Here is a 19,460-nt window from a genome sequence, read left to right as displayed (position 1 = left end):
CTTAGAACCCGCTTCTCCAGGCCTGTTTAGCCCTGGGCTGACAGAGCATCGATGACAACAGCTGAGGAAGAGGGGAGGGGAAGAGTATTTGTTGGGTGGAGAGACTGGAGCCTGGAGGCAGAAGGATTTGGGCCAACTGGGGAGTCTTAGAGGGTGGAGCCAACATTTGACCAGACCCTCCCAGCCCCAAACTGCATTCACTGATCTGCACCGCCTGCACGGAGAATCTCCCCTGAGGTGGGTGAGGACTGGTAACGTTCTGGGCCTGCCACCTTGCGACCATCTACCCGGGTGCTGGTCTCCCTCCCGACGCCGGGATTCCAAGTTGCTGCCCCTCAGTGTGCGCAACCCCCAATCCCTCCCCCGAGCCCGGACTAGGTCTCCGGTGCCAGTACGGTTCCCACAGCCCCGGCCCGGACCCCTGGAATCCCACTGTCCGATCCGAGGCCCGCCCCGTCGGGAGGCTGGGTCCGTGGCTTGCTGGAGCGCGGGGCCCTGCGGCTGGTCGGCTTGCTGGGCAATAGGAAACCGGTTATTAGGAGGGAGTGGTGGAGCCGGGCCAGGCAGGAAGAAGCTGGAATAAGAAACATTTTTGCTCCAGCCCCTTCCCAGTCCCGGGAGGCCGCTGCGCCAGCCACGCCGATCGAGCCCTTCCCGGGCTGCACCCGGACCAGGCTCCCTGCCCCAGGCCGGCTCTAGCTGTGACACCGCGGCCGCCCCCGGGAGGAGAGGCGGCCAGCCTGCTGCACGCAGGGGTCCTGCCAAGCGCCCGAAGGTGAGTTGAGATCACCAGCTGGGTTGGGCAGGGTGGCCTATCCCTAGCCCCAGGGGACCCTTCCTTCTTGCGGATCTGAGACCTCCCAGAGGGAGGTCAGTTCCAGCTGGTCATCAGACTCAGCTGTCCCCTCGCTGTGGGCACACATCTGCCTGTTACCCCAACCTGAGACTTGTACTATTGCTAGGTGTCCTGGGGGTGCGCCTTCTCTCGTCCATTATGCTTCTATGGTCATCCATAAAATGGGCCAAAGGATTCTTCCTCTGTTGAGTACTCAGGTCCCACCAGGGCGCTGGGTTGACCCAGCAGTGAGTGTCCACTTCAACACTGTTGAACCTCCCCTCAGGGCCCGCTTTTCCCAGACCGGCTTACAGCTGTTGCTTAAGGAACCTGACATTTCGGGTCCATCCCTCAAATTTCACCTCTAACCCTACATAGCTACATAATTCCTTTGTTGAGTGTGTCCTTCAGGATCCAGGCCAAAAGGAATCTGAGTTGCTCCCCAGGCTGGGACTCCAGGTTGTCAGCCTGCCCTGGAGACTGACTCCTCTGAGACTACTGGACTTTCTCTTCTCCACTCACTCGCTCTTCTCCATGGACACGTGACTGGGTGAACAACTTCTGCCCAAGTTAAGGCCATCCTCTCTGATCCCTTACTGTTTAATTTGTGCTAATACCTGTCTTCTCATTTATCCTCCTATGTCCTGGGGTGGTCCAAACATAGCTACTGTTTATTGAGTACTCAGTATGTAGAGACTCAGATATGTTTTTCTCATGCAGTACTGACTACAGCCTATCAGATCTGGGATCATTGTACCCAGAAGGCAGTAGAGGAGACTGCTTCCAGTCTCGGATAGTGTAAATATCATGGATGGGTTGTTTTTTTAAGACAGAGCTAGCCTCAGACTCTGAGTTGTCCCATCTCAAGTTTAACTTCTCAATCCTGCCTTAGCCTCCTGAGTGCTGAGATGACAGGTATAATCCACACCTGTATGGCTGAAGTTTGGGTAACACACTGCCAAGTAACTTTACTGCATTCTACCTAGACATAACACTTATTATTCTCAAAGAAGACTAAGCCTAGAAAGACTAAGTAGTAATCTGACAGCTCTAAGTTGTAGAGGCAAGACTTGAACCGGGGTCTCTGTAATCCAGAGCCCATATCTGGACCTCTGTACTCTGCAGGAGCCCCCACCCCCACCCTCTGCCATCTGCAGTTTTGCTTTCTGAAGTTTCAGTTACCTACAGTCAACTGTGATGTGAAAATAGTAAATGGAAATTTCCAGAAATAAGGAATTTGTAAGCTTTAAATTTGTACAGTCTAACAACTGTCCATCATTCCAGTTCCAGGGGAACTCTATGGGCATTGCATGACATGGGTGCACTTACACACATGCAGGCAATGCACTCATACACATAAAACAATAAATAATTTTTTTAAAAGAGGTCAGTCTTTTGCTAAAGCATATTGCAATTGTCCTATTTTCTTATTTCTCTTAATTTCTTACTGTTCTAGTTTGTTCTTCATTGCTGTGACAAAATACTCTGACCAATACCAACTTGGGGAGGAAAGGGTTTATTTGTCTTATATCTCCCAAGTCACAGTTCATCAGGGAGCCCAAGGTATGAACTCAGGGCAGGAACCTGGAGGCAGGAGCTGGAGCACAGGCCATGGAGGAATGCTGCTTACTGGCTTGCTCCCCTGGCCCCTGCTGAGCCTGCTTTCTTATGCCACATGGGCCCACCTTCCCAGGGGTGGCACCACCCACAGTGGGCTGGGCCCTCCCACATCACTCATCAAGAAGATGCCCTTCAGACTAGGCCACAGGCCAGTCCAATAGAGGCAATTCCCCGATTGAGGCTCCCTCAACCCAGGTGTGTCAAGTTGACACTAAAGCTATCCAGCACACTTACCGTGCTTAATTCACAAATTGAACTTTACCAAAGGCATGTTATGTATAGAAGGAAACAGTGCATGAAGAGTTTGGTCCTGTCTGTAGTTTCATGTACCCATGGGGGTTTTGGAATACACTATCCTCAGATAAGGGGGGACCACTGTGCCACTTTGTGAATGCCTGAGACCCTGCACACCAGGCTTGTTCTGCTATATCCCACTATTATGAGGAACTAATGGAATACGCAGGTGAGTGGTGAAGGCAGCCAAGGCATAGCTGGCCCTGGTCCTCTACTGTTCTGTGTGGCCTAAGGACAGCAGAGTGTGGAAGATGGGTGAGTTTGTCACAGCCATTTTTCTACCTTGGGACAGTCACTGTATGGAGCCCTGTTGCCGATGGGAGCAGGAAAAAGATTGATGGTCACCTTCCAGGCACATCCCTCTATGGCTCCTACCTGAGGCTCAAGCACTGAGGAGCCTGGCAATGAACAGATGGTTTCTAGACAATACTATGAAATGAAACCTAAGGAGGGCACCAGTCAATGACACCATATTGTTAATGGCTGCTGAGACTCAGGCCATCTTTTTCCTCCTTTGAGGGACTCACCTAAGTCCAGACAATGAGAGGAATAATAATAATTAAGGAAGGATTTTCTGCTGGCAACTAAAATTTATGAAGGCATATTCAGTACCTATGAGCAAGAGTCTTACTGTCCTGGGCCCCAGTTTCCTTTTGGACTGTTGTGAGAATCCAAAGAGATAAACCACTAAAATTCAGTACTTAGCTCAGAATGAGTACTCAGAGCAGGTTAACCTGTTATTATTATTTCCCAGTGTCAAGCTAATGTTTGAAAGTCATTTAACATTTGTGATTTCTGGTGAACAGTAATGATGCTTCTATCTGCAGATCTTTCACACAGTTTTGCTAAGAAGTAAAAGGATACCACTGGGCCCAGATATCTATGTGTGAGCCAGACGGGGTAGCTTTGAATGGTGTGGGGTCAGCTCTGAGTCTGGTCTCTCCTATGCTGAATCTGGGATGAGACTTAGTCCATCATGTTCCCAGAGCTGGACCAGGGGTAACTTCTACAGCACTGCCATTCCTTCCCTGTACTGCTGATGTGTAAAACAAAGTCCCCAGGCCCAGCCTTCTATCAATCCTTCTCTTCATGGAGATGGAGAGGCACCCGGGAGAGACTAAGAGTTCCTTCCCTCTGTTCCCTCTGTGACCCACGTCCACCCACCTACCAGTGCCCTGTAAAGCAGAGTGAAAGCATAGGAACCAGATTTGGCTCTATATAGGACATATTTCTCAGTCTGGTGTCCACCAAACTGACCTGGGGAATTGTTTACAAATACATACCTTCTCTTTTCTTTCTTTTTACCCCCCCCCCCTTTGGGGGGGTTGGATTCATGGTCTTGTTATAGAACTGAAGCTGGCATCAGTATCTTCACAATCCCCTGCCTCAGCTGGGATCACAGTTATATACTACCATCCCCAGTCCAATGCATATTTCTTGCTGCTTTCAAACAGACTGAATAGGAGTCTAGAATGGGTAACAGACCAGAGGACCTGCATAGCTAACCCACTGCATGGGACTCAGATGTGTGACAGAGAAGGCAAGGGGTCCCTGGGAACAGTCAGAGAAGTGAGCTCTGGGTAGTAGGTTCCAGAAGGATGCCAAATGTCATCTTGTTAGCCACTTCCTGCCTTATACCCTTTCCCTAGCTGCTTTTTGGGCAAGTGATTTCTGCCAAGGATGGCTTTCTGCCCACACCTCAGGATAGGCTCTCTCTGCATCCATCCGAAGGACCCCTGCAGAGTGCTTGCCAGTGTCCACACTGGCTTCTGGGAGGGGCAAGAGGCAGAAGGTCAGGCAAAGGCTGGGGACCCAGCTGCATCAACCCAGGTCTCTGTTTCCTCCCCTAGCCCGGGCCTCTGGGGCAGAGGAAGCCCTGGCAGGAAGGCCAGGGATACCACCAGCCAGAGAGGCCCACGAAACCCCCCAGACATCCTGCTCTCAAAGCCTCAGCATCTTTGGGTCTTCATTTAGAACCATGAGTAGAATACGGGTCTCTGAGGGCTATGTGAGCATATGTCCAGCCCGTCTAGCCTCCCCATGTTAGGCCACAGGACATTCTCCTTCCTTATGTTATCTGCTCTAGCCGAGTATCCAGCCTGCACACTCCACCTTCCAGAAAGTCCCCGTTGCTATCTGACCCCAGCCCTTCTTGCTACACCTCAGCACACATCTTTTGGTTCTGAGGCTTTGAGAAATGAAGAGTGGAATGGCTTCTGAAGCACCAGTTGATTTGGGTCTGAGTTGAGGATTATCATACACCAAAATCAACTTCTCTTACCACTCGCCATCAAACTTCTGGAAAAGTCCAACCCAGGCAACTTTGCAAGGGCAAACATTCAGTGCCTAAGTGTGTTTCACTTCCCCTTCTATATCACTAGCCCTCCCCCACCCTTTCCCAGGACAACAAGGAGAAGGGGGGGCCAAGGATAGCTCTGAGAGGGTACCTTCCACTCCACTGAGAAGGCACAGAGGTTTCTTTACGTCTGGCGTGCTTGGGCATTGCCAGGCTTTACATAGCTGCTACAAGCCTAAGGATGCAGGCAGGGGCTGCAACCACTGGCTGAGGACACAGAAAAGAACACTGGGCTTGGAGTCTGGACTCCTGATTCCAATAGACTCCTCAGTGAGCCTGGACAAGCCTCCTGCCCTGGCTGAGCCTTCCTCTCTCCTCTTAAACCAGAGCTGGCTTTGATGGTTTCCCAGGTATCCTCACAGGCTTCAGTCATGTGGTTGTCCCAACCCCAGGTGGTCCCTCCAGACCTTGTCCGAGCTCTAGCTGCCTTAACTACTATGCCCTGAGCTCCCTGCTGTGCGTGACTCCAGTCTGTTCTATCCAGACCCCAATCTAAACAATCTTGATTCCTGTTCCTGGCCTGGCTGGACCCTGAATGGCAGGAAGTGAAGACAGGAGCCTGTTTATGTTTGAGGCAGCCAGGCTGGGGGGGGGCACTGGGAAAGGGTGGGTAGGGGTGGAGGCTGGGAGGTGTGGGCAAGTGGCAGAGGACAGAGGGGCGCTGTGGGAGAGATGATCTTTCCACTGTAGCTGAGCCCCTCAGTGGCCCTCCCATTTTGCTCCTGAACCCAGCAGTGGGGTACAGAGCTGGGGTTCCCTCTGGCTCTCATCACTTAAACACAGCTCTCCACCCTTCACCCCTAATAGGATGGTTTCCATGGGGAAGTGAACCAGGACTTCCCTTGCAGGCCCCGCCCTAAAGCCAGCCATAGGAGCAGGGAGGTGGCCTCCCTGCCTCCCCTCAAAACTTCCAGTGATTTCCTCCTGGTACCACAGCTGTCACATTTTGCAGATCTCACAGAACCTCCTCTCCTCCTCCTGTCTCCAGAGAACATGAACTTTGGGGCCCCCAGGAGGAACCTTCTGATGCTGCTGATGGCCTTGGGCCTGACCCAGGGTGAGTACAAGGGGGACAGCTTGGGAAGAGGGGGCCTGGATGGAGAAAGGCTAGCTGAGCTCAGCTCAGCTCCTCAGTTGAGTCTGAGGAGCTGGGGAGGAGGACAAGAGCCTGACTGGAGGGTGGAGACAGGAGGCTCCTGTAGACAAGGCCCCCAGCTGTCCCAACCCTCCTTTCTGTCTGCTTGATACTGACTTGCAGGGTGGGGCTCCATTTGTGTAACCTACATTTGGGGTAGAGGGTGTTCAGGTATGGGTAGAGAGAGCCCTGGTGGCTGGGGCTGGGGCTGGGGCCAGGGCAGGGCCTATAACTGGAAGAGAAGGTCCCAGGATAGGCAGGACAGAGAAGCTGGCTTCTCAGTCTTCCACTGCCTGTCTGATTGCCTCTGAAGGAAGGACGGTTAGAGGATAGAAGGAAGGGACCAAGGCTTCAAGGGGTTTGCCTGAGAGATCAGAAGGGAAGGGATAGTGGGAAAGAATGTCTAGCTTTCTCAGAGCTTCTGATGTGCCTCTCAGGAGACTCGATGAAGCCCTCTCGGGGTCAGCTGGTGACATGCACATGTGAGAACCCACACTGTAAGGGGCCTACCTGCCAGGGGGTATGGTGCACAGTGGTGCTGGTACGTGAAGAAGGCAGACACCCCCAGGAACATCGGGGCTGCGGGAGCCTGAACCAGGAGCTCTGCTGGGGGCACTCCACAGAGTTTGTCAACCATTACTGCTGCTATAGTAACTTCTGCAACCACAATGTGACCCTGGTGCTGAAGGGTATGTCTAGTGACACACACCCACCTTCCCTATCTTCTCAGACTCTGCCCTCCCTGCCCTGCTCTCTTCTCATGCTCTAGATCAAAAGGGGAGGCTGTGGGGAGGCAAGATGCTGGGATCTGACTGTATGAGTGGTCTGGCCCAGGGGCAGGGGAGCTGGCCTGGTGGAGCTGGGACTCAATGTCCCCCTTCCTCAGCCACCCAAACTCCTCCAGAAGAGCCGGGAATAGATGGCCAGCTGCCTCTGATCCTGGGCCCAGTGCTGGCTTTACTGGTTCTGGTGGCCTTGGGCACTCTGGGCCTATGGCATGTCCGGCGGAGGCAGGAGAAGCAGCGGGGTCTGCACAGTGACCTGGGCGAGCCCAGCCTCATCCTGAAGGCATCCGATCAGGGGGACAGCATGTTAGGGGTATGGGCCTGGGGGAACCTGGGACCTAGGGTGGAGGGTGGGTGTGTAGACAGGAGATACAGAATCAGAGGGGTTCACCCATAGATAACAGTGGACAGGGGCCTGGGCAGTCAGAAGCATGCAATAACATAGCAGTGGGACCCAAGTTTAAGATGGAGAAGGGAACTGTGGTTGGTGGGGGCTAGCCTCTCAGTAGCTACTTGGTATCCTCAGGACTTCCTGGACAGCGACTGTACCACAGGCAGTGGCTCAGGGCTCCCCTTCCTGGTGCAGAGGACTGTAGCACGGCAGGTTGCCCTGGTGGAGTGTGTGGGTAAGCTGTGAGTGAACTCAGGATGGGGACCAAGGGCTTCCATAAGCCTGGAGAGGTGAGGGAGCTCTTGGCTTCCAGGGTCACAAGTGGGGCCATCAAAATGGGGATACTGCTGGGCAGGGAATGGGTTGGTCACAGACCAGGGCTAGGTCTTTCTCAGGAGCAGAGATGGGGTGGCCTGTAGCTAGGTTTAGGTGTGGATTAAGTTTTGTATAAATTCAGGTTTGGGGCAAGATGGCCCAGCTGGTAAAGTCATTTGGTGCCAAGCCTGACAACCTGAGTTCAATCCCCTGGACCCACATGGTTAGGAGGGAGAGACCCAATTCTTCTCAGTTTGTCCTCTGACCTCCACACCTGTGCCTAGGCAGTGTGCACTCAAGCACATTAAATAAATAAGTAAATGAATGAATAATTTCAATTCCAGTTTTGCAGGTAGGGCCTACATAGCATCCAGGACTGGGGCTGCAGGGTTCTGTGTGTCCAGGATGTGATCCTTGCCCTTCCCCTCTGGTTAATGGCTTAGGAAAGGGCCGCTATGGTGAGGTATGGCGTGGCTCGTGGCACGGTGAGAGTGTGGCAGTCAAGATCTTCTCCTCGCGAGATGAACAGTCCTGGTTCCGGGAGACAGAGATCTACAACACAGTACTGCTTAGACACGACAACATCCTAGGCAAGGGGGTGGGGGGTGGGGGGGGGCCGGTCTGCTACTCCAGACCTAGGGGTCTCACACCCATTGGTTCAGGGCTGGAGTCCACAGACCTCTTGGTTTTGATCTAACCCTGAAGACTCCCAGACCACCTCCAGTCTTAACCTCGGGCTCCAGTTAAGCCATCGATCTTTACCCCAGCCCCAGCTTCATCCTGACCCGCCCCTTCCCTGCCCACCCCCCAACCCCCAAGTCCTACCTTTCCCTGACCCAACCAGCCTCCCCCCTCCCCGCTGCTTTGAGTGAACCGCCGCACCCTTTTCCTCACAGGTTTCATCGCCTCAGACATGACCTCGCGCAACTCGAGCACACAGCTGTGGCTCATCACCCACTACCACGAGCACGGCTCCCTCTATGACTTTCTGCAGAGGCAGACGCTGGAGCCCCAGCTGGCCCTCAGGTTAGCGGTGTCCGCGGCCTGCGGCCTAGCGCACCTGCACGTGGAGATCTTTGGCACGCAGGGCAAACCAGCCATCGCCCACCGTGACCTCAAGAGTCGCAATGTGCTTGTCAAGAGCAACCTGGAGTGCTGCATTGCTGACCTGGGTGAGTGGAGGGGTGAGGTCCCGCGGGGGTGGGATGGGGGCAGGGCTTGCATGTTCTGACTACCTATTTCTGCAGGGTGACAATTGATGGTTTTCCCCACAGATTGTCTTAACACCTTCTTCTAGCCCAGATTCCTTCCACCACCCACTCTAGCTCCAAAAAGGGGCAAGGAGCCAGGAACCTGGGTTCTCAGTATGGTGTTTCTTTGCACATGGCTCCTGCCAACCCACCTCAGCGTTCTACTATGTGAAATGGGCATCATAATGCCCACTTGCCTATTCACATCTTGGTGGGTTCTTGGGAACCTTGGGAATGTACCTTGGGAAGGGTACCTGGCACAGGTGTTCTCCCTGTAGCTCATCTAAGGGCAGGAGCCTGTTTCCCTGTTGTTCTGTGTCCATCTGTCTCCAGCTTCACCATGTCTGACATCTGGACCGTAGCCTGCCTGGGCAGCCCTGTGTGGAGGCCCCGCAGGAGTGACAAGCCTCATATCCACAGGATTGGCAGTGATGCATTCCCAGGGTAGTGATTACCTGGACATTGGCAACAACCCCAGAGTGGGCACCAAGCGGTACATGGCACCCGAGGTGCTGGATGAGCAGATTCGCACCGACTGCTTCGAGTCGTACAAGTGGACTGACATTTGGGCCTTTGGCCTGGTGCTGTGGGAGATTGCCCGGAGGACCATCATCAATGGTGAGGGACCACCACATGCAGGTGGGGGGAGGGGATCAGATGGATGGTTAATGGGGCTTCCTGTGGTGTGGTTGATACCCATGGCCTGAGGGCTTGGGGCTAGATCTCCTGACTTCCCTTCACTGCCACCCACTAACTAGGTCAGCTGTGTGGCCTTTGAAGGTTCATCTGAGACTGTCTGAGCCTGTGAATTGGGTGGTAAAATCATGGGTTAGTGATAAAAACATAAATATTCAGGACTGGGGATGTAGCTCTGTGGTAGTGTTTCCTGGACATTCAAGGCCGTGGGCTCAATTCTGAGCACAAAACAAAAGCAGCTGACATTCGTTGGACTTAAGTGTATGTAATGCTACATACTCTGCCAGTGTTCGCTTATCGAAATCTGTTTTGGCAGGGAGGTAGCATTGGTTCATAATCAAGGATAAGCTTGGAATAAGATTGCCTGAATTCAGCTCCACATTTTGCCACAACAGTGAATACATTATTTTACCTTCCTGTGCCTCAATTTCCTCATTTGTAAAATGAGAATTAAAAATAACTGTAGTTGGGGGACTGGGCTCAGAAGTTAAGAGCACTGACTGCTCTTGCTAAGGACCCAGGTTCAGTTCCCAGCATCCATATGACAACTCATAACCATCCAGTTCCAGGGGATCTGATGCCCTCTTCTGGCCTCTGTGGGCACTGTATGCATGTGGTATACTTTGGTATGTGCAGGCAAAACTCATACACATAAAATAAAAATAAATTTTAAAAATAACTGTAGTTTGGAAATAATCCAAATAATGTATTTAGAACAATATCTAGAAGCTGGGCTTGGTGACTCACGCTTGTAATCTCAGCACTCGGGAGGAGGCCAGCCTAGTCTACATAGTGAGTTTCAGGTCAGCCAGAGCTACACAGTGAGACCCTGTCAGAAAAAAATAAGTATCTAGCCAGGCGTGGTGGTGCACACCTTTAATCCCAGCACTTGGGAGGCAGAGGCAAGTGGATCTTTGTGAGTTCGAGGCCAGCTTGGTTTACATAGTGAGTTCCAGGACAGCGGGGGCTACAGGGAGACCCTGTCTCAAAAAGACAAAAAAAAAACAAAACAAAACAGTATCTAGAGTTGAATATTAGGAGTCATTATTGCTGTAATAGAAAGAGTGCCTAACAAAATATTCCATTTTATAGAAGTCTGAGGCACAGGATTACAGCTGGCCAGAGGTAGCATCAGGGTCTGAAACCAGGCCATCTGATGCTGTGCTCTCTGTTACTGTGGGGATTAAATGTCAATCCTTGATTTCTTCCACAAAAATACAGGCTATTGCAGTGCCTGTGCGGCTTGCTTATTGCAGCTTCATTATTACAGTGGGTTGCCATGGGAGACCCCCAACTTGGAAGCTGGTAAAGGCACCTGCCCTGAGCAGCCCTGTGGTCACTGACCTCTCAACCCTGGGGTAGATAGAGGATGCAAGGTTGACTGAACCAGCCAGCTGGAGCAATGTCAGCTTTTGTGCAGGCTGCCAGGAGTGCTGACCATTTAGAGGCAATCCTCAAAGCATGACTGGGGCCCTGCTCCATGGGGACAGGGCCCTTCTCATTTTCTGAGCATTTACCAGAAGACAGCCCCTTGCAACTTCATTTTTCCTCAGTGGTCATCTGCTGGAAGCAGAGGCTGAGGTGTCACCAGTCCCTCCTGGAGACTGTCAAGGGATGCCAGTTCCTAGGTGTTAACTGCCAGAGTCAGTTATAAGAGGCTGGAGTTGGAGAGGGAACACCTGGATGAAGCCACAGAACTCCTGGGCCTGGCTGCAGGCAGGAAAAGGAGGGCTGGCGGAGCTGCCTTGGCTCCCCGGGCGGAGGGGAAGCTCTGTCAGCCCCACACAGACTCCCTGCACATTATAAACACTGTAATCTGGTGTCAGCCCCGGCACTGATTAAAGGCTCATTAGACACGCTCAGGCCTCTGCAAAGCACTGATTAGGGCGCCAGCAGCACAGGGGCAGCCTGGAAGCTGGCCATGGGGAGAACAGCTGGCAAAGGCTTCATTGAGGTTGTGGCCTGCATGGCCATAGTCACGGCTGCTGCCTGGAGCTGGGAAACAGGACTGTGCATGGAGCTGCCTCCCATTCCACAGGCACACCTTTCAGACAGGGTCCTAACGAAAGTGGTCTTGGGATAACATGGCACAGAGTGAAGGTACTACTGGCTGTGGGGTCTGCAGAGGCCTGATCCTTCTCTGATGATGGGTAGATGTTATCTGGACCAGGGTTAAAATCTTTCTCTTAGATTTTTCTGTCCCTTGTTGTCCCTGTTTTAGGCCTCATCCAACCACCCACCAGCTGCTTTGCCTTAAGTGCAGCTTGGAGATTAGGAACATGGCATTTGGTATTAGTTTTCTGGACTTAGGTCCCACCTCTGTTACTTACTACCTGTTGATCTTAGACACGTTTCTTAAATCTTTGGACCAAATTTGCTGTGAAGATTTAATGCAGAGCACTAAGGACCATGTCTGGTACACAGGAAGTGCTCTGTAAACACTGGTGGTTATTATCAGGCACCAGATAGGGAGTAGTACCTGTGCCCAAGGTGAAGACAGCTGAGGAAAGACTGAAACAGGATCTAGTCTAGGAGTCAAACAAGATGAGTTTAAGGCCTGGCTCTGCCATGATTAGCTGTGTAACCTGAGTCACAAGTGATTGTCCCGTCCTTAAATCCCCAGGCATTGTGGAGGACTACAGGCCACCCTTCTATGACATGGTGCCCAATGACCCCAGCTTTGAAGACATGAAGAAGGTTGTATGCGTTGACCAGCAGACCCCTACCATCCCTAACCGGCTGGCTGCAGACCCAGTAAGACCTCTGCTAGGACTGGAGCTGGGGCTGGGGCTGGGATGGGCTGGCATGGGGGTAGGGTGTTCACAACCCAGGTTTCTGAGCCCAGGAACTTATATCTAAGTCCTCTGCTTCTTAAATAGATCCTGGGTGTCCTAGGTACTGTTTCCCACATACCCGGCCTGTGGATCCCACACCCCTCCTGAGTCTTCTGCTCAATCTGAGATTTTCAGAACCCTTCCCATCATCTGTGAAAATCAAAGGGTCTCTGATGTATTTCTGAGTTTTTGTTATCCTTTTTTTTTTCAAAATATTCACACGTATACAAAGAAATATGTGTATATATAAACATATAGACATGCATCTAAACCTTCACTCTCAGACATGTACACATGTAGACAGTGTGTCTTTTGCTAACTCTTTTGAAAAAACTTTATCCTTTCAGTCTCATACATACATAATACACTTTGACCCTATCCCCCCATTACTCACTCTCGTCTCCTTTCCCCTTCCACTGAATCCTTCCTTCTTCAGTACAAGTCCCCTTCCTAATTGCTCACTCTTTTATCTGTCACCTACCTTGGTGCCTGGCGTGCAATTAAATGCTCAATAAATATTTATTGAAAGAATAAATGCATATATATATACATATATACAAATACAAGTATATTTCTATACAATACACATAGCCATAAAAAGCTACATGGATTATACACATGTAAATGCACACACATATACTCTTAAGAACCAAAAGAGGTAAGCTGGCATATCTAAGGGGCACTAAGCTTCTTGGGATGGTTGGGCCCCCCCCCCCCGCCACAGTCATTTTTAGAGTAATGTCCACCATTGCCACACTAGGCCCAGCCATGGTTGGTGGAGAAGTTGGCAGTCAGTGCCTTGTACATTGGGTCTCAGTCTGCAAGAGGCAAGGCAGAACCCCCAAAGCTTGCAGAGATGCCCCTCCCCATGGATCCTGGCCGGAGTAGGTAGAGATGGAGCGAGGTGCTTTGGAGAGCTGTTTGCCAGCTTTCTCTGCGTGGGGGTGCCTGAGGACCTAAGCCACGTGCTCTCATGCTTCCCTCCATTCTCCGATTTATTGCTTACCATGCCTATCTTCCTCTGGTCCAACACTTTCTCCCTCTTCTTGTCCTTTCTCCTGCTGTGTCTCCCACTATTGGGCCATTACCTCTTCACCCCATGCCTCCTCTCCATCGTTCCTGACCCATGTCCCTCTTCTCCTCTGCCTCTCTAACCCCCAGGTCCTCTCTGGCCTGGCTCAGATGATGCGGGAGTGCTGGTACCCCAACCCGTCAGCCCGTCTCACTGCTCTACGCATCAAGAAGACACTCCAGAAGCTCAGCCAGGATCCAGAGAAGCCCAAAGTGACCCACTAGCCCAGGGTCACTGGACTTCCTCTGCCTGAAGTGTGTGATGGAGCAGAAGATGTATTGGGTAGAGGTAGTATGAGTGTGCATGCTATGGAGGGGGTGTCCCCTCTGTGTGCCTGCCCAGCTTGGCCCCCAGCCCATTCAGCCAAAAATACAGCTGGGCTGAAATCCAATCTGCGGCTGTCTGGCCTGCTGAAAGTAGCCGGCTCCCTGACGCCTGGCTGGTTCTCCATCTCGAAGGCCAGCAGGACACACCCCCTACCACTCCCAGGCAGGATGCTGCAGAGGCTCTAAGCCAGGGTGGCCAATCCAGGGAATTCCAGTCCTGGGCTTGCACTCTTCCCTGCCCTTAAATCAACCCTGCTACCCTAGCACTCTACCAGGATGGCACAGAGCCCTGTCCAGTTTCAGAAGACGCTCAGTTTTGCCAGCCTCAGTCAAAGATACCCAGGGCTTCTCAGTGTCTCTTCATAGGTTTATATTAGATCTATGATACCTTTCTGTCTCCCTGACGAGACTCCCAATAGCAAGTGCCACCCTCTTGGAGGAGCTGGTACCTGATCTTTCTACTCCCTTCACCATCCCAGCTGACTTATTAGGGCAACAAACCCAAGGGGTCCTGCTGAGGGTATAACAGGACCATGAAGCTGGGAGAAGGAAGTAGATCAGATGGGTAAGACCCAGGATTTTCAGAATATCTGGTAGGACGTCCAGTCAAGCATGGTAGGGGAGACCCACATATTGCTCCATGTGACAACAGTGGGGCCTTCACTGTCTTAGAACCTTTGTTTCTTCATGGACATACTCTAAGATCTGGTCCTGATGTCCTTTGATGCTTCTCTGACCCTGATTTTCTTTGAACCTCAGCCTGTATGAGCACTGGAAGTTCACTGGTCTTGTCTCCTGGAACTCTGCCCTTGTCATTTGACCAAGAGAGTGTTATGTCAAGAGAACTTGACCTAGAAAAACACAAAAAGTTTTGGAAATGTGAAAGGATATATACCTGTGTATGGAGCAGGTGACTCGGGAGCCTGGGTGGGCTCAAGGGAAGTTGGTTGTAGACAAGCCTTGAGTGGGTGGGGCAGAGCTCAGGGGAGGGACAAGAACAGTCTCAAGCTGGGGAAGACCCAGCCTAGCAACCCTTGGCCCTTGCAGGTATAAAAGAACACTCATCCTCCTCCCCACACACAAGGACCCCTCTGGTGCCTCTGGTGTGTGTCTTTCCTGCTCCCAATCACAGCTCTTACCCAGGCCTAGCTCCACATCACTAAGGAGAATCAGGAAGTGAAACTAGGTGAAAATAGAAAGCTCCGAAGACCAGTGGTTCCCAGACCAGGGTGGGCAGAATTTCTGGAGCCCACACAGCCCAGAAATCACCTTTCTGCTGGAAGAATTTTCTCTCTACTGGATTTGGGGGCAAACTCTGCCTGAGACTCCATAGTGAAAAACTGAGGACAAACAACTCTTCCAAGGCTGGAAAATCCTAAGTGGAGAGGGTATAAGGGAGGAGGTGGAGTGATAGGGGACAGGGTAGGGAAAGAGGCCTGCTGGACACAACTATCAGCAAATGCTTTTAAGTCTAAGGAGGTGTGTGGAGTGGAACCTGCCTTTCCCTACCTGGAGATACGGTTTATAGGAGCACTTAGCCTGAGCCTCACACATAGTATGTCTACAATAAACCCTGGTTGAACCCTGAGCTCCTATGTCTTCCAAGACCAATACCTCTTGCCGTGGTCCAGTTGCAGAGGTCCAGAGGAAACAGGAGGAGTCGGAAAGGAGAGGGTCCCAAAGCACACGCCACCCAGTTACCCTTGGACAAGACAACTCCAGAATGCCCCAGCCTAGACCACGGGGCTCAAACTTCAGGTCCCACTCTGGACCGTTTAGCAATCTGATCACCACACCTGCCAAGTCGCCCTCTGCTGGCCAACGCCTGCCCTCGACTGCCTCCCTCCTCCTCGCAGAACCCGGTGGCTCCTCCCAGCAGGCTGGGGCCCTCCTCCCTCGTCGCCTGCGTGCCTGCGTGCGTGCCTGCGTGCATGCAAGGGCTCAGCTGTTCTTATTTGCAAGGACTGTGCCTGAAAACACCTATCAAGGTTCTTGTATCCTCTCTCAGAGGCAGCTAGGATCGTCCCTCTTCAGTTCCTTCTTAATTCCCTCTCCCAATGCTCCCATCCCTTGTCTGGAGTTAGTCCATACTCCTAGAATGAGCTCCCCATACCTGGAGGCCCATCTTTAGAGGCTTAGGTTCAGAAAGCACTTCATGCCCCATCCTGAGCCACCGGAGCAAGAAGCCCCAGGGAGGAGGAGGGAGAGGGAAGTAGGCGAGAGCCACTGAAAGAAGCTGGGCGGAGCCTTGTCGGTGTGCTATCCAGCTCAGAATGCAAGCCCTTTAACAGGAGTGTCCCACCGTCCTTTCGAAGGGAAACGAGGAAGGTGCCCCAATTCCTTCTGCCGTGAACAACGTGGCCTACACTTCCTGAACCCCCAGGTGACCCAAGCCCAAAGTCTTCTGCACTGGGGTTATGGACCAACCCCTCCCCCAACAGGCAAGGCCTTTCCAGAGGCCAGAGTTGGGGATACTAGTAGCGTTCCTAGTGTCTCGCAAAGGCCCCCTTTTCCTTCCTCTTGGCTCCACCAGGCAGGGTCCCTCCATCTTCACGCTGACGACCACACTGGATGAAGGACTGGGAAAAGGGCAGTGGGAAAAACTGCAGACAAGCATTCCATGACGTCAACCTTAGAGCAGGGTTAGAAGGGGCCTTGGGGGCTGGAGAGGTGGCTCAGTGGTTAGGAGCACTTGGGTGCTCCTCCTGAAGACATGGACTCAGTTCCCAGCGACCACGTGGCGAGTCTAGTTCCAGGGGGATCCGTCGCCCTCTTCTGGCCTCCGCGGGCATCGGCATACTTACCTGCAGTCAAAACACTCACGTACATTAAATAAAATTTTTTTCTTGGTCTTTTTTCCCGAGTGCTGGGATCAACAGCGTGCACCACCATACCCAGCTCCTCCTTCGTTTTTAACATTTTGTTTTGAGACAGGGTCTCACTAAGTTACCCAGGCTAGCCTTGAACTCACTCTGTAGCCCAGGCAGTCTTTGAATTTGCAAACCTCCTGTCTCTGCCTCCCAAGTGCTGGGACTACAGGCATGTGCCACCAGGCCCAGCTATAAATAATTTATTTAAAAAAAAAAAGAGGAGGCCTGGGGCTGGAGAGGTGGCTCAGCAATGGACAGCTCTGTGCTTTCCCAGGTCCCGAGAACTCCCATAGTTCTGCCTCACATTAGCCTACAATGAAGGTGCTCTAGTTCCTCAGGATCATCCCTGGCATTAAGATCAACAGCCCAATGCCAGATGAGGTGATAACACGAGTACCTGCAATCTCAGTGTTTGGGAGGTGGAGGGAGGATTAAAGGTCATCTTCAGCTACATAGTGAGTTCAAAGGCCGGCCAGGGTTACACAAGACCCTGTCTCAAACAAAAAAAAGATCAACAGTCCAAGAGATGACAAAATCTGCATGCTTCAAAGGCCGACCCTGGGGTGGAGTGTACACATGCCCACTCCAGTATCCCAAGTTGGGACTGATGCTAGCTGTACAATCATCATATTGGGTAGGCAACTTTTGGAATAAGCCACTTCCACCAGGGCCACATTCAGTTTGCTAGAAATAGAGACAGAGGGCTTCTTCACTTTGCATACAATTTGCATAATGTCATAGACACGATCTATTTTCAGGCAGTTTTCAGGTTCAAGTGTTGTCACTGCTGCCCTGAGGGGTGTCATGTCTGGATGAGTCTCTGTTCTTTCTCACCCACCCACTCTTATTGACCTACATCCCCAACTGCAGGAGCACATGGAGGGGAGGGCTGTCCAGGGAGACCCAGCAGGGTGAGAAGCACCCTGCAGTTTCCTTTATTACCACCATTACTAATAGCCGCTGGTTGTTCATGGGCCACTGATAACAGAGGATAAGGAGCTGGAGGCAGGTAACTCATTTCCCTTCCTGCCTCTCCTACCAGAACTGCCAGTTCTCATATTCTCTGTTCAGTCTTCTGCCAGTTTAAAGAAAGACATCTAGCTGATAAACCTGGGCTTCTGAGCCACCTAGAGAGCCTTGCTTGGCCCCAAATATCCCTTTAGGGCATTTATTTTCAGTATTTGGGTTTGATCTTCACCTCCTGGGAAATCTGACCCTCAGTCTGCCACTCTCCTAGGAGACCTATCTGAGCCATCAGGATTCTAATTTGCTGATTTAATTTTTAAAAATATTATATTTTATTCTATGTGTACTCGTGTATTGCCTGCATGTATGTGAGTGCACCCGTGTTGTCCAATGCCTCAGAGGTCAGAAGAGGGCTTCGGATTCCCCTGGAACTGGAGGTGTTAAGGACAGTCCATAGCCACCATGTGGGTCCTGGGAGTCGAACCTGGGTCTGCTGCAAGAGCAGTCAGTGCTCTTAACTGCTGAGCCATCTCTCCAACCCCAATTTAATTTTTTAAATATTTTATTTTTTAAGTGTATTACCTGTATGTGTATGTAAGTGTGCTCATGACCTGCAGCGCTCTTGGAGGTCAGAAGAGGGAGTCAGATCCTCTGGAACTGGAGTTATAGACAGTGGTTAGCAGCCATGTGGGTGCTGGGAATTGAACCTGGGTCCTCTGCAAGAGCAGTCAGTACTTTTAACCACTGAGCCATCTCTCCAGCCTGATGATTTAACTTTTAGACAAGGTTTTCTTATATTGCCCTGATTGGCCTCGAACTCTTGATCAGCCTGCCTCAGCCCTCAAGTGCTAAGATCACAAGCATGTGCCACCACGACCAGGTAGTGAACAATATTTTTTTAAGACATCTAAAGCATAGAAGTCAATCTGTGTGACAGTCCCCTCCTCCCCTTTAGCAAAAGTCTATGCCAAACACCTGGCTGTTCCATGTTCCCCTATTCCCTACACTGGCACCAGTCTAAAGGCTCACAAGCAAACACGCCATAAGGGCTGGTTGGGATGACTGTCACCAAATTGTTTATGACATTGGCAGGTACTTGGCCTCTCCTCACCTGGGAAGGAGGGGGATTGGTGGAGATTAAGGCAAAAGCAGTTCTCCTCACTTTATAGCTGAGCTGTTTGATGATCTGTTCTTAAGCCACTGAGGGTCAGGCTGGAGGCCCTCTCAGGGCTCCCTCCTACAGACCCTATGGCTCTGGTGTCCCAGTTGGAGTGTACATTGAAGCCGTCACTAGATGTCAGGGCAAAGAGCCTAGGTCCTGGGGATCCTGAGGTAACTGGGCCAGGCTGCCCAGCAGCAATGCTCTACCCACAATTCCTAGTCCCTGGCGTCTAGTCTCCCTGGTCCTGCCTCATCCCCTCAGGCAGGCGTTTCCTGTTGATAAGAAGCTCAGTTATAAACACTGATAAAGAGATGGAGAAAGGAAATTGACAGGCTTGGGTATAAGGGGAATTTTTGTGATCCTTTTCTACATCCCATCCTTCTCTGCATACCACCTCCCTCCAACTGCTTCCCAGAACTGAGCAGAAAACATGCCCCCACTGTCACACTGGGCCCTACTTTGGAGTTTCCAGGAATTTAGCCCCAAAATTTACATAGTCCTTAGAAGCAGGCCCTGGCTCAGCCTGGACTGGGCGAGGAACTTGGAGGCAGGA

At 51.7% G+C, this 19,460-nt stretch overlaps 1 protein-coding gene across 4 annotated transcripts; it reads left to right on the top strand.

Annotated features, from left to right (window-relative positions):
• The first annotated feature begins 104 nt into the window (after window positions 1-104).
• Window positions 105-15,497, top strand: Acvrl1 (activin A receptor like type 1). Of its 4 annotated transcripts, none has more exons than XM_008840002.3 (11): window positions 105-237; window positions 602-775; window positions 6,094-6,162; window positions 6,678-6,929; window positions 7,127-7,338; window positions 7,552-7,651; window positions 8,175-8,321; window positions 8,628-8,903; window positions 9,402-9,599; window positions 12,301-12,431; window positions 13,673-15,497. In XM_008840002.3, exons 3-11 carry the CDS (start codon window positions 6,099-6,101, stop codon window positions 13,805-13,807), a joined length of 1,515 nt encoding a protein of 504 aa, XP_008838224.1. In that variant the 5' UTR covers window positions 105-237; window positions 602-775; window positions 6,094-6,098; the 3' UTR covers window positions 13,808-15,497. The 4 variants fall into 4 exon arrangements, with proteins under 4 accessions (XP_008838224.1, XP_008838223.1, XP_029422744.1 ...); XM_008840001.3 differs by having other exon boundaries at window positions 6,058-6,162; XM_029566884.1 differs by lacking the exons at window positions 7,127-7,338; window positions 7,552-7,651 and having other exon boundaries at window positions 6,058-6,162.
• The last annotated feature ends 3,963 nt before the right edge of the window (window positions 15,498-19,460 follow it).

This window comes from Nannospalax galili, unplaced genomic scaffold (assembly GCF_000622305.1).
Source record: "Nannospalax galili isolate Female #2095 unplaced genomic scaffold, S.galili_v1.0 scaffold979, whole genome shotgun sequence".
In the NCBI taxonomy this organism is placed as follows: domain Eukaryota; kingdom Metazoa; phylum Chordata; class Mammalia; order Rodentia; family Spalacidae; genus Nannospalax; species Nannospalax galili.
Note: the sequence above shows the minus strand (reverse complement) of the source record. Positions and strands in the feature narration are given on the sequence as shown.